The 15,205-nt window shown below is 44.2% G+C and overlaps 1 protein-coding gene across 3 annotated transcripts in view; it reads right to left on the bottom strand.

The window, feature by feature from the left end:
• The window catches only part of cchcr1 (coiled-coil alpha-helical rod protein 1), a 45,554-nt gene extending 31,910 nt beyond the window's left edge, over positions 1 to 13,644 (bottom strand). For 2 of the 3 annotated variants that reach the window (XM_078566469.1, XM_078566468.1), the window contains exons 1-3: positions 13,481 to 13,644; positions 7,236 to 7,455; positions 3,034 to 3,544 (exon numbers count right to left, since the gene is read on the bottom strand). In XM_078566469.1, the coding sequence (XP_078422595.1) occupies positions 3,034 to 3,544; positions 7,236 to 7,455; positions 13,481 to 13,559 (810 nt within the window). In that variant the 5' untranslated portion in view covers positions 13,560 to 13,644. The remainder of the gene's footprint in view (positions 1 to 3,033; positions 3,545 to 7,235; positions 7,456 to 13,480) is intronic. The other variant, XM_078566470.1, reaches the window with a different exon arrangement.
• Positions 13,645 to 15,205: the final 1,561 nt, after the last annotated feature.

Below are 15,205 nucleotides of genomic sequence, written 5' to 3'. Positions count from 1 at the left end.
GCACCCCAACCCCCACCCACCCCCCCCTCACCACCAGCCCCCTCCCACCACCCCAATCCCGCAGCTTCTAAAGGGCTCCTATATGATCCCTGGGTTTTCAACCGCTCTACTCAACTCAAAAATCCAAATCACATGCACACAAGAAGCAGGAATAGACCATTCAGCCCATCGAGCCCGCCCCACCATTCGATGGCTGATCTTGATCTTCAACTTCAACTTCCCAGCCACTCCCCATATCCCTTGATTCCTTGAGAAACTAAGAATCTGTTTGTCTCAGCCTTAAATGTATTCAATGAATGAGCATCCACAACCCTCTGGGGTAAAGAATTCCAAAGATACTAGTGAAGTAGGGGGAGACAGTGGCGTAATGGTAATGTCACTGGAGTAGTAATCCAGAGGCCCAAACTAATGCTTTGGGGGACATGGGTTTAAATCCCACCATGGCAGTTGGATGACAATTCATAAATCTGGAATTAAAGTCTCAGTCATGGTGACCATGAAAGCATTGTCAGTTGTTGTAAAACAAAACCCTCTGGTTCACTAATGTCCCTCAAGGGGAGGAAATTTGCCATCCTTACCTCGTCTGGTGTACCTGTGACTCCAGACCCACAGCAATGTGGCTGACTCTTAACTGCCTTCTGAAATGGCCATGCAAGCTATGCAGTTCAAGGGCAATTAGGGATGGGCAACAAATGCTGGCCTTGCCAGTGACACCCACATCCCACAAAACAGTAAAGAAGGAAACTTACAGAGCTAAGTCAGGAGTCAATCGGGGGAGAAACCTGGACTTTTCATCCTGAAAAGGAGCTATTTGCGACATTATCTCATCGTGTGTGACAGTGCCCAATTACATGCTTATGCGAGGCTCCCTATTCTGGGCTTACCATTCCATATCAGTCAATTACAAGCACGCAGTTTATAACATGTTAAACATGCCATTTATTTCAATTAATTCTTACTGATTTTTAAAGGCTCTGCTGGTTTCAGCCAAAGTCAGGGCTTCAGGCAGTTTTGATGAGCTGTTCGCATATTGATTAACTGATGAGATTCTGGACATAACTGATATAGACATAAGAGAGGCAGTCACTAAGTGAAGACTTCTTGCTTTTAAAAGGTGTGTTGGTCACTTCCCCGTTTAAAATTGATGTCTAATCCTTAAAGCGGGAAAATCGCACGAACACCAAGACACCCGCTGTGAGCAATGAGGACTGTAGGGAGTCAAAAAAGATAAATCTGCACTGTTACTTTGAAGTAAATTGGATAAAAAGGTCAAGGACTCACAGGTTCAAACCAGTGATAGGTGAGTTACGGCTGGTATCAGGGAGTTCTTCATGCAAGGAATGGTACATCGGGTAGAGGCCATGGGGTTGTTTCCCCTGGCTGGAGGAATCTAAAACACAGTCTCAGGATAAGAAGCTGATCATTTAGGCCTGAGATGAGGAGAAATTATGACAATCGATGATGGTTGTCATGGTCACCATTACAGAGGCTCGCTTTCAATTCCAGGTTATTCTTATTGATTTGCACTTAAATCCACCAGCTGCCATGGTGGGATTTGAACCCATGTCCCCAGAGAATTTTTCTAGGCCTCTGGATTACTAGTCCAGTGACATTACCGCTGCACCACCATCTGCCCATAAATATTAGGGATCATTCTTGTGGCTTGTCCCTGCACTGCTTCAGTGGTTGACTGCCTCCTTTCTGTCTTAGTGCTCAGAACTGGATACAATAATCAATAGAGATTTGCTCAATGTCTCTCCGAACTTTCCTATTTTGTTGCTCCAGATATAATGAACTGCCCTCCTCTCCATTACGTTTTGGCTTCAAGCCTTATTGCATTGATTCCTCTCCTCTTGACTCCTTATATCCCAGGGCATCAAAGTAGGAGCCTTCTCAACTGCCTCAGTTTGCACTTTTTCTACACCACTTGGGGGAAAGAGTTTAAAATGCAAGCTTGGTATCAATGAACTTATTAATTCATCTTATCTTTTCTCCTACACTTACAGCCTAAAAAGAAAGGACTTTCATTTAGAAGAGCAGAGAGAGAAAATTTATTCCTGCTGGATTTAAACTCATTGGAAACGAGAAGACATTTTTGCACTCAGAGCGTTGTCAGGATCCGGAACACTCTACCTGAAAAGGTGATGGAAGCTGGTTCCATAATGAATTGAAAGGGAGCTGGACAGGTGCTGGAAGATAAGGAAGTCACAGGGATTATGCACAAAGAGCAGGGATGTGGGATTAAGCGCAACTGCCCTTGCAAAGAGGCAGCACAGACACAGTGGGCTGAATGGCCTCCTCTGTGCTGTAAATTTTGACGATATTGTACTTTCACACCTTCAGGGCTTCTCTAGCGCTTTACAGTCAATGAATTACTTTTGAAGTGTAGTCACTGTTAAAATACAGGAAATGTCAATTTGCATACAGCAAGCTCCCACAAACAAGCAATGATCAGATGAGCTGCTTTTAGTGATAATAGTTGAGGGATTAATATTGGTCCAGCATGCCAAGAGAATTCTGAAACAAAAACAAAAATAGCTGGAAAAACTCAGCAGGTCTGACAGCATCAGTGGAGAGGAAGACAGAGTTAATGTTTCGAGTCCATATGAATCTTCATCAGAGCTTTTGCCAAGAGAATTCCCCTGCTTGTCTTCAAAATAGCGCGACGGAATCTTTTACATCCATCTAACAGGAGGAAGGGTCTCAGTTTAATATCTCATCTGAAAGACTGGCAGTGCAGCACTCCTTCAGTACTGCACTGTGAGTGTCAGCTTGGATTAGGTGCTCTGGTCTCTAAAGTGGGGCTTGAATCCACAGCCTCTTTGAGTCAGAGATGAGAGCATTAGCCACTGAGCCAGGGCTAACACCTTGCTGGCATTCTGCAATACAGCAGCCTGCTTTTGGCTCTTCTCATTAGTAAGAAGCCCAAGTACAGAGAGAATAAGCTAGAGGTAATGGCACCTTGAGGACTGTCATGAGCGAACGGAGTTAAACCACAGAATTTCAACGACTCTTGTCCTTCCCAAACAATACCTCTGCTGTGCGTTGATACTGAGCTTCCTGTAGCCTGGCGATCTGTAACTGGCTGTCTTTTCTCTTTGTTTCAGCTTGCTTGGCCAACTCCTCTTGCAGGGCAGACAGCTCTTGCCGGTGGCGCTCTCTCAGCTCTTCCAGCTTGCTCCTCAGCTGCTCCACCTCCTCGCCCGAGCACGCCTGCTCCAACGCCAGCTGGGTCTTCAGGTGCTGGATTTCTGCCCGCTGCTGGCTCTGTGCCTGCTCCACCTTGGCCTGGTACTGCAGCTGCAGCTGACCGGCCTCCAGCCTCCGCTCCTGCAGCTCGGCCCTCAGCTCCCCGAGCTGCTGGCCGAGGCGCGCTGCCAGGCTGTCCTTCTCTCCGATCGCGGCGGCCTGCCGCTCCACCGTGCTCCTCAGCAGCCTCGCCTCCGCCGTCAAGCGGTGGATTTCCCGCGTCTGCTCGGCGATGATCTCTGTCCGCTCAGCCAGTTCCCCGGGCCGCTTGAGGGCCATCTCCTGGTCCAAGGACCTGCACGGATCGGGAACAAGAAAACACGCAGTAATACAAAAGCAGAACACCGTGGATGCAGAGAATCTTAAATAAAATTAGAAAATGCTGGGGATACTCAGCAGGTCAGGCAGCATCTATGGAGAGAGAAATAGAGTTAACGCTTCAGGTTAATGAAACATCTCAGGGAACTCTGTTCCTCTCTCTCTCTCTCTTCGCAGATACTGCTTGACCTGCTGGGTGTTTCCAGCGTTTTCTGTTTTTACAAGAAACACATATTGTGGATTGGAACAGCTTATTAATTACTGCCCCCACGATTTCAGTAAAAGGTGCTTTGGAAGCTTTGTGCTCTGTCCATTTGCAACATGAACAGCAGCAACACTCCCTCGAAGCTGCAGACGGAGACAAACAGGCTGGGTGCAAGAAGCGGTCCCTTTAAGACATACGCATGTGCATCTGAATGGTAATCTTAAAGGAACTGCGCAGTGCAACAAACAGGCTGCGCACAGCGAAAGGGCCTTAGAGGGAACCTAGCCCAGCAATGCATGGTATTTATAGCACAGAACAGGTCATTCAGCGCTACTGGCCTACGCTTGTGTTTATGTTCCACACAAGCTTTCTCCCACCTTACTTCAACTCATCCCACCAGCACATCCTTCTATTCCTGCCTCCCTCATGTGCTTATCTAGCTTCCCCCTTAAATGCTTCTCTGGTAGTCTCAACTACTCCCTTTGGAGGTGAGTTCGCCCTCTGCGACAGCCTTCCATCTCGTGAGGCAATGGCCTGCGCCGTGGTGGTCAACTGTGTGTTGTGCATCGCCTGGTGTGGTTCAGGAGCCCCACTCTGACATTGCAGTCTCTGCTGCATCTGCTGCAGAGGGAGACAGTGGTCTGAGAAGGTGCACAATTCACTGGCCTCTGTTTCCTCTGGGCCCTCTTCTCAGCCAACTGAGCTTTTTGTTTCTGCTCGCGTCTTCTAATGCCCCTCCAGGCTGTCACAGCCGTCAGCAACTATCTCACTATTTTCTGGGTAAAGACGTTTCTCCTGAATTCCTTGTTGGATTTATTGGCGACGAGCTTATAATTGTGGACCCTAGTTTCGAATGCCCTCACAAGTGGAAACATCTTCTCTACTTCTACCCCACTGAACCCCTTCATAATTTTGAAAACAAGTCACCCCTCAGCCTTCTCTTTCCTAGAGAAAAGAGCCCCGCAAACCTTTCAGCCTTTCCCGATAGTTAGAACGTCAATCCCTCCCTACTCAGTTTGTGTTTGCAGACAGAAAATCGTGAACCTTCCGATGGTGACAACACCCAGAACCATTTGTGTTGATGAGTAAAGAATATCACACAAGCAGTTTACTAGCACAGTATTGAAGTGCCTGGTCTAACCAGTAGCTGCCAGAGGCATGACAGGCCGAATGGCCCCCTTCTGTATTGTATCACTCTATGATTCTTTTTTGAACAATCCTTATTAGAACAATATGTTAAATAGATCAACTCAAAGCTGTCCGAATTGCCGGTAATGGTAGCATTGTAGCTGAGATACCCAGACCAGACGATCTTTACTGGCACAGCTGAGCCCCAGTTGAATGCTAGATCTTGCCAAAATGTATCCCAGTTAAGGACGGGAGAAGAATGAAATATCCGCGATTCCTCCCCAGTCCCGATCACTAAGAAACCGACAATCGATTGAAGCTCGGAGATATGGTGCCCTCCTGAATAGCCAGTGGATAAGGCTACTTCTTGCTTAGTGGATTCAGCCCAACAATGGAGCAATCATTTACACATAGGAACAGGAGGAGACCTTGAATCTATCCCACCATTCAGTGAAACCTTGCCTTGTTATCTTTGTTTAACGAACATCCATAAATCTCAGTTTTAAGATTAACAACTGATCTCGTATCATTTGCCCAGGAAATTCTGTAAGGAGCTGAGGCTGGTGCTACCAAGTTTTTAAATTTGGAGCAGTACCAGTGACAGGAGAGAGGGAGGAAAAGGCAGTGGGAGAGTCATGGCAGGAGTGGGGCAGAGGATGGAGCAGGGCCAGCAGACAGCAGGGTCTGGGCCAGATCTAGACCAGGACACACAGAAAAGAACAGAGGGCAGCAGTGGAGAAGAGGATATCAAGGGTCAACAAAAAATAAGTGGGGTACAAACAGTCAGCCAAGGGAAATTTTGATTTGATTTTTTTTACATGCAAGGGGCTTTTGCCTTCTATTGTCTCTGGAGTATTTATGGGGAGGAGCCAGCAGGTAATCGTGCATTTATCTGCTGGGAGGGGGAGGGGGGGGAAGAGGGTGCCTTCTTACTTTTCTGTGTGATCACACTTGGCTCACTGACTGGTTACCATACATCTGGTATGGTAGTCCCCTGGTTGAAAAGGCTGCACTCCTCCCATAGATCTGAGTTAGGGATACATGGGGCAGACCTATAGATCTCTGAGATAGGGGTATATGGGGCTGACCTATAGATCTCTGATATATGGGTATAAGGCCAGGCCTATAGATCTCTGAGATAGGGATATAAGGCCAGACCACTATTTACAATCTATATTAATGACTTGGATTCAGGGATAGAAGGTACTACAGCTAAATTTGCAGATGACACCAAAATAGGTGCAACGAAGAAATAAGAAATTTACAAATGGATATGGACAGGTTAGGTGAATGGGCCAAAATTTGGCAGAAGGAGTTTAACATGGATAAGTGTGAGGTTATCCATTTTGGTCGGAAGAATAAAAAGGCGACTTATTATTTAAATGGAGAGAAACTTCAGAATGCTTCAGTGCAGAGGGATCTGGGTGTCCTCGTGCATGAATCGCTGAAAGCTAGTATGCAGGTACAGCAGATAATAAGGCAAATGGATTTTTGGCATTTATTGCTAAAGGAATAGAGTATAAAAATAGGGAAGTGTTGTTGCAACTGTACAAGGCATTGGTGAGACTGCACCTGGAGTACTGTGCACAGTTTTGGTCCCCTTACTTGAGGAAGGATGTAGTTGCATTGGAGGTGGTTCAGAGGAGGTTCACTAGATTGATTCGAGAGATGCGGGGCTTGTCTTATGAGGAGAGATTGAGCAGTTTAGGCCTATACTCACTAGAGTTTAGAAGGTTGAGAGGAGATCTAATTGAGGTATCTAAGATGCTAAAAGGGATAGACAAAGTAGACGTGGAGCGGATGTTTCCCCTTCTGGTGCATTCTAGATCAAGAGGCCATAGTTTTAGGCTAAGGGGTGGTAGATTTAAATGAGAGATGAGGAGGAATTACTTTTCTCAAAGGGTCGTGAATCTGTGGGCGCTGAATAAATTTAAGGAGGAGATAGACAGATTTTTAATTAGTAACGGGTTGAAAGGTTATGGGGAGAGGGCGGGAAATTGGAGTTGAGGCCAAAATGAGATCAGCCATGATCGTATTGAATGGCGGGGCAGGCTCGAGGGGCTGAATTGCCTACTCCTGCTCTTAGTTCTTATGTTATGTTCTATAGATCTCTGGGATAGGGATATATGAGGCAGACCAATAGATCTCTGAGATACGAATTTATGGACCATACCTAGAGAGGCCTGAGTTATGGGTATATGGGACAGACCACTGATCCTGCAGTATGGATATGTGAGGCAGATCTATAGATCTCTGAGATAGGGATACAAAGGGCATCTCTATAAATGTTGTGAGACATCGATATGTGGGGAAGACCTCTGGTCACGCACTGTACCTGGCTCTGCTGCAAACCTTTTCTGATTGGCTTCCTGCATGCCCTCTGAAGGTGTCCCTGTTTGACGCCCTCTGCATCTCGCTCAGACGTTCATTTTCTTGCCGCAGTTCCAGGATCTCTTTGGTTGCCTTGGAGAGAGCAGCCCAGGGGTCTGTGCCCACTGATGATGGGGCAGGGCATCGACCCTCAAAGTGTGATGGAGGAATCAGGCCCTCCACTCCTGTCGATAAAGAAGTTAAGAGGCTCCATTAAAAACCCCAGCAACAGGCTGCTGGAAGAGCAGAAGTCTAAATCCTGCACTCAGCTCTGGCTTAAATTATCCTCCTGGAAAGTAATTTATTGACTGGAGTCTACAAATAATAAGACGTTTAACATACTTCCTTCTTTCAGGCCCGGAGACCTGTTGTGAAGATTTTACTTGAAAGCTTGATGTTGTTAACACCTCAGTTGAAAGATCTCATAATCTCTGTTCTAACAAAAACAGCCCCAATTTTTGAGCCTCTCTTCAAACTTGTCTGTTCCCTGCGATTAGGCACATCCTTGTCAATCTGGGCTGCACCATCTCTATGGCCTCAATATATATCCTAGTCTGGAGCCTAGCTGATAACAGTGCGGCAACTATGGCCTTACTAAGGTCTTAAACATTTTCAAAATTGTTCTATAGAGTGCATGATTCATATTCTATATATAATTTCCAAAAATATGTCCAATATCTTATTTATAGATACAACACATTTGTACACCCACTATGAATACCCAATGTGTATCTGTAACCAATGCATTTCTCAGATATACATACACATATATATATACTTACACATATGTATATATAGGACTGCCCCATATATCTAAATCTCAGATCTCTATAGACTAGACTACACCATATATCTATATTTCAGGGATCTATAACTCTGCCCCGCACACCTCAGATATCATGTCTCTCCCATTTAGTCATGCTTTAGGATTCTATACATCTGACAATATATCCATATCATAGATATCTAAATGTCCACTCCATATGTGTATATTTAAGACCTCTACATGACTATTCTAAATATCCATGTTTCAGATATCTATATTTTCATGTTCTAGAGATTACAAATCTACTTCATATATTTGTCAGATATTCATGTCCCAAACAGCAGTGTCTCAGGCATCTGTCCACCTAATGATACATCCATATCACAAATAACTAAATGTCTATTCATTATGTCTACATCCCTCTGTAGGTCGGTCCCATCTCGCTATATCTAAGAGATCTATAGGTCTTTCCCACATATCTAGATATCATGACATTTATAGGAATGCCCCATATATCCATATCTCAGGGATCTCTAGGTCTTTCTCCAAAATCTATATCTCAGGGATCCATGGGTCTTTCAGCATATATCCTTGTCTCAGGAATCTATAGGTATTAACCCTATATCCATATCTCAGGGATCTTCTAGTTCTTTCTCCCACACCATATGTTGTGGGACAAATGCCACTCAAAAGTCCAGTACGGTTAAAATCAGAAGTTCTTTATTAGAAGCATGCAGGAGAAAGATTCAAGCTATAGAATCTCTCCAAAAAGCAGTTACAGTAACATACATTTATACACAGCACAGCTTAACTGGCTACATGCCCGAGCTTATTTTGCCTGCTCCTGGCCTTCTTGTGTCCCTGGTAAGCATGATCTATCATATTATCGCAGAAAGCAAGCTAGTATGACAGTACAAAATGTAAGAACAGAAAACAGCTTAGGCTTATCAGCTACAGTGACTTCACCTCTAGGAAAACACGTCTAAAGAAAACAGGCCAGGTATGTAAGCTAAGAGTTGTGGAAAAATACAGTCAAACTGCTTAATAAGTGTAACTCATAGTAATTGTATTAACTTTTTATTTCACACATCATCATATCTCAGGGATCTAATGGTATTCCCCATATCTCAGGGATCTATAGGTCTGTCCCTATATATCAGCGATATATAGGTCTTTCCCCATATATCAGGGATCTATAGGTCTGTCCCCATATATCAGCGATCTATAGGTCTTTCCCCATACATCAGGGAGCTATATGTCTTTGCCATATATCAGGGATCTATAGTTCTTTCCCCATATATCAGGGATCTATAGTTCTTTCCCCATATATCAGGGATCTATATGCCTCACCCATATATCAGGGATCTATAGTTCTTTCCCCATATATCAGGGATCTATATGCCTCACCCATACATCAAGGATTTATAGTTCTTTCCCCATATATCAGGGACCTATATGCCTCACCCAAATATCAGGGATCTATAGTTCTTTCCCCATATATCAGGGATCTATATGCCTCACCCATACATCAGGGATCTATAGTTCTTTCCCCATATATCAGGGATCTATATGCCTCACCCATATATCAGAGATCTATAGTTCTTTCCCCATATATCAGGGATCTATATGCCTCACCCATACATCAGGGATCTATAGGTCTTTGCCATATATCAGGGATCTATATGCCTCACCCATACATCAGGGATCTATAGGTCTTTGCCATATATCAGAGATCTATATGCCTCACCCATACTTCAGGGATCTATAGTTCTTTCCCCATCCATCAGGGATCTATATGCCTCACCCATACATCAGGGATCTATGGGTCTTTACTATATATCAGGGATCTATAGTTCTTTCCCCATATATCAAGGATCTATATGCCTCACCCATACATCAGGGATCTATAGGTCTTTGCTATATATCAGGGATCTATAGTTCTTTCCCCACCCATCAGGGATCTATAGGTCTTTGTCATATATCAGGGATCTATATGCCTCACCCATACATCAGGGATCTATAGGTCCTTGCTATATATTAGGGATCTATAGTTCTTTCCCCACATATCAGGGATCTGTATGCCTCACCCATATATCAGGGATCTATAGGTCTTTGCCATATATCAAGGATCTATATGCCTCACCCATACATCAGGGATCTATAGGTCTTTGCCATATATCAGGGATCTATATGCCTCACCCATATATCAGGGATCTATAGTTGTTTCCCCATATATCAGGGATCTGTATGCCTCACCCATACATCAGGGATCTATAGTTCTTTCCCCATATATCAGGGATCTGTATGCCTCATCCATACATCAGGGATCTATAGTTCTTTCCCCATCCATCAGGGATCTATATGCCTCACCCATACATCAGGGATCTATAGGTCTTTGCCATATATCAGGGATCTATATGCCTCACCCATACATCAGGGATCTATTGGTCTTTGCTTTATATCAGGGATCTATAGTTTTCCCCCCCATCCATCAGGGATCTATAGGTCTTTGCCATATATCAGGGATCTATATGCCTCACCCATACATCAGGGATCTATAGGTCTTTGCCATATATCAGGGATCTATATGCCTCACCCATACATTAGGGATCTATAAGTCTTTCCCCATATATCAGGGATCTATATGCCTCACCCATACATCAGGGATCTATAGGTCTTTGCCATATATCAGGGATCTATATGCCTCACCCATACATCAGGGATCTATAGGTCTTTGCCATATATCATGGATCTATATGCCTCGCCCATACATCAGGGATCTATAGGTCTTTGCCATATATCAGGGATCTATATGCCTCACCCATACATCAGGGATCTATGGGTCTTTGCCATACATCAGGGATCTATAGTTCTTCCCCCATATATCAGGGATCTGTATGCCTCACCCATACATCAGGGATCTATAGGTCTTTACTATATATCAGGGATCTATAGTTCTTTCCCCATATATCAAGGATCTATTTGCCTCACCCATACATCAGGGATCTATAGGTCTTTGCTATATATCAGGGATCTATAGTTCTTTCCCCATCCATCAGGGATCTATAGGTCTTTGTCATATATCATGGATCTATATGCCTCACCCATACATCAGGTATCTATAGGTCTTTGCTATATATTAGGGATCTATAGTTCTTTCCCCACATATCAGGGATCTGTATGCCTCACCAATATATCAGGGATCTATAGGTCTTTGCCATATATCAAGGATCTATATGCCTCACCAATACATCAGGAATCTATAGGTCTTTGCCATATATCAGGGATCTATATGCCTCACCCATTTATCAGGGATCTATAGTTCTTTCCCCATATATCAGGGATCTGTATGCCTCACCCATACATCAGGGATCTATAGTTCTTTTCCCATATATCAGGGATCGGTATGCCTCATCCATACATCAGGGATCTATAGTTCTTTCCCCATCCATCAGGGATCTATATGCCTCACCCATACATCAGGGATCTATAGGTCTTTGCTATATATCAGGGATCTATAGTTCTTTCCCCATATATCAAGGATCTATATGCCTCACCCATATATCAGGGATCTATAGGTCTTTGCCATATATCAGGGATCTATATGCCTCACCCATACATCAGGGATCTATAGGTCTTTGCTTTATATCAGGTATCTATAGTTTTCCCCCCATCCATCAGGGATCTATAGGTCTTTGCCATATATCAGGGATCTATATGCCTCACCCATACATCAGGGATCTATAGGTCTTTGATATATATTAGGGATCTATAGTTCTTTCCCCATATATCAGGGATCTGTATGCCTCACCCATACATCAGGGATCTATAGGTCTTTGCCATATATCAGGGATCTATATGCCTCACCCATACATTAGGGATCTATAAGTCTTTCCCCATATATCAGGGATCTATATGCCTCACCCATACATCAGGGATCTATAAGTCTTTGCCATATATCAGGGATCTATATGCCTCACCCATACATCAGGGATCTATAGGTCTTTGCCATATATCAGGGATCTATATGCATCACCCATACATCAGGGATCTATAGGTCTTTGCCATATATCAGGGATCTATAGTTCTTTCCCCATATATCAGGGATCTGTATGCCTCACCCATACATCAGGGATCTATAGTTCTTTCCCCATATATCAGGGATCTATATGCCTCACCCATACATCAGGGATCTATAGGTCTTTCCCCATATATCAGGGATCTATATGCCTCACCCATACATCAGGGATCTATAGGTCTTTGCCATATATCAGGGATCTATATGCCTCACCCATATATCAGGGATCTATAGGTCTTTGCCATATATCAGGGATCTATATGCCTCACCCATACATCAGGGATCTATAGGTCTTTGACATATATCAGGGATCTATAGTTCTTTCCCCATATATCAGGGATCTGTATGCCTCACCCATACATCAGGGATCTATAGGTCTTTACTATATATCAGGGATCTATAGTTCTTTCCCCATATATCAAGGATCTATATGCCTCACCCATACATCAGGGATCTATAGGTCTTTGCTATATATCAGGGATCTATAGTTCTTTCCCCATCCATCAGGGATCTATAGGTCTTTGTCATATATCAGGGATCTATATGCCTCACCCATACATCAGGGATCTATAGGTCTTTGCTATATATTAGGGATCTATAGTTCTTTCCCCACATATCAGGGATCTGTATGCCTCGCCCATATATCAGGGATCTATAGGTCTTTGCCATATATCAAGGATCTATATGCCTCACCCATACATCAGGGATCTATAGGTCTTTGCCATATATCAGGGATCTATATGCCTCACCCATACATCAGGGATCTATAGTTCTTTCCCCATATATCAGGGATCTGTATGCCTCATCCATACATCAGGGATCTATAGTTCTTTCCCCATCCATCAGGGATCTATATGCCTCACCCATACATCAGGGATCTATAGGTCTTTGCTATATATCAGGGATCTATAGTTCTTTCCCCATATATCAAGGATCTATATGCCTCACCCATATATCAGGGATCTATAGGTCTTTGCCATATATCAGGGATCTATATGCCTCACCCATACATCAGGGATCTATAGGTCTTTGCCATATATCAGGGATCTATATGCCTCACCCATACATTAGGGATCTATAAGTATTTCCCCAAATATCAGGGATCTATATGCCTCACCCATACATCAGGGATCTATAGGTCTTTCCCCATATATCAGGGATCTATATGCCTCACCCATACATCAGGGATCTATAGGTCTTTCCCCATATATCAGGGATCTATATGCCTCACCCATACATCAGGGATCTATAGGTCTTTGCCATATATCAGGGATCTATATGCCTCACCCATACATCAGGGATCTATAGGTCTTTGCCATATATCTCTACCCCGGGACCTCGGGCTCTCATTTGATGATGATTTTACCGCTTTGCCTGCTGCTGAAAGCTGCCGGCGGATCCAGTCCTTTACCCGGAGCCCGGCCATGTCGCCTCCGGTCTGACATGGCTCCACTCGCTCACTGTTTTCCTGCAGATTTGTACATTCTGCCTTTCCTTTGCCCCCTCTCCCGCTTCTCACCGCCGCCAAAGCGCTGGTGTTCCACCGGAAACAGTCCGACCTCCTGCCCCTCCCCACAGGGTGTCACCCCTTTACCCGTCCGGCTGGAATGATCAGCCAACAAACTGAAGAAATTGCGTTTCACATCGGATTTCTTTCTCTTTCACGGCCACCGGACCTCAAAGCGCTTTACAGCCAACAAAGTACTTCTTTTGAAGTGTGGTCACTGTTGTGATGTCGGAAAGGTGGTAGCTAATTCAAAGTGAAACACACGTGGATGATGGAGCAAAAGCAGAAAAAGCTGGAAGCTCTGAAGAGGAGTCACACGGACTCGAATCGTTATCTCTGTCTCTCTCTCTCTCCACAGATGCTGTCAGAGCTGCTGAATTTTTCCAGCTTTTTCTGTTTTTGTTTCAGATTTCCAGCATCCGCAGTGTTTTGCTTTTATATTATGGTAGATGATGGAGATCTGGAATAAAAACAGAAAGTGCTGGAAAAACTCAGCAGGTCTGGCAGTAGCTGTGAAGAGAGGAACAGAGTTAACGTGTCAAGTCCAATGTGATTCCTTCTTCGGAAGGAGACGGATCACATTGGACTTAAAACATTAACATTGTTTCTCTCTCCACCCACAAATGCTGCCACTAGACCTGCTAAGTTCTTCCAGCACTTTTTGTTTTCATTATATGGCAGCTAAACAGCAGCATGATAATGGCCAGATATTTTTATTTTGTGCATATTTGTGATGTTGATTGAGGGATAAATATTTGCCAGGACAAAAACTGATCTGCCCTTATTTAAGGGCCATGGGATATACATGTACCACAGAAGGCAAATGGAGACCTCAGTTTAAAGTCTGATCTGAAAGACAGCACCTTCACAGTGCAATATCCTCCCTCAGTACTGCACTGAAGTGTCAGCCTTGATTTTTTAAAATTCAATAATGGGATATGGGCATTGCTGGCTAGGCCAGCATTTATTGCCCATCCCTAATTGCCCTTCAGATGGTGGCGGTGAGCTACCTTCTCGAACTGCTGCAGTCCCTGTGGTGTAGGTACACTCAGTGTTGTTAGGGAAGGAGTTCCAGGATTTTGACCCAGCGACAGTGAAGGAACGGTGATATATTTCCAAGTCAGGACGGTGAGTGGCTTGGAGGGGAACCTCGAGGTGGCGGTGTTCCCATATGTCTGCTGTCCTTGGCCCTCTAGATCTGCCAATCATGGGGTTGTAGATGATACACACTGCTGTCAATGTTTGTCAGTGATGGAGGGAGTGAATGTTTGTGGATGGGGTGCCAAACAAGCAGACTGCTTTGTCCTGGATGGTGTTGAGCTTCTTGAGTGTTGTTGGAGCTGCACCCATCCAGGCAAGTATTCCATTGAAGTGGAGCTTTCAAGCTCTACTGCAATTATGGGGTTAAAATGGTTCCTGGATGCTAAGCTTATAAAGTATCACAAACACATCTTGTGAGGACATCTTGCTGGATGATTGGTGTTCAGCACCCCTTTGGTCCAGCAAGTCTGTTCTGGACAGACCTGCTCAATGCTGATGTTATTTCCACAATTGAAAACAATGGATCCTAATAGGATGAGCTGT

Source organism: Cetorhinus maximus, chromosome 21 (genome assembly GCF_964194155.1).
Source record: "Cetorhinus maximus chromosome 21, sCetMax3.hap1.1, whole genome shotgun sequence".
NCBI lineage: Eukaryota > Metazoa > Chordata > Chondrichthyes > Lamniformes > Cetorhinidae > Cetorhinus > Cetorhinus maximus.
This window is presented reverse-complemented; position numbering and strand designations above follow the sequence as displayed.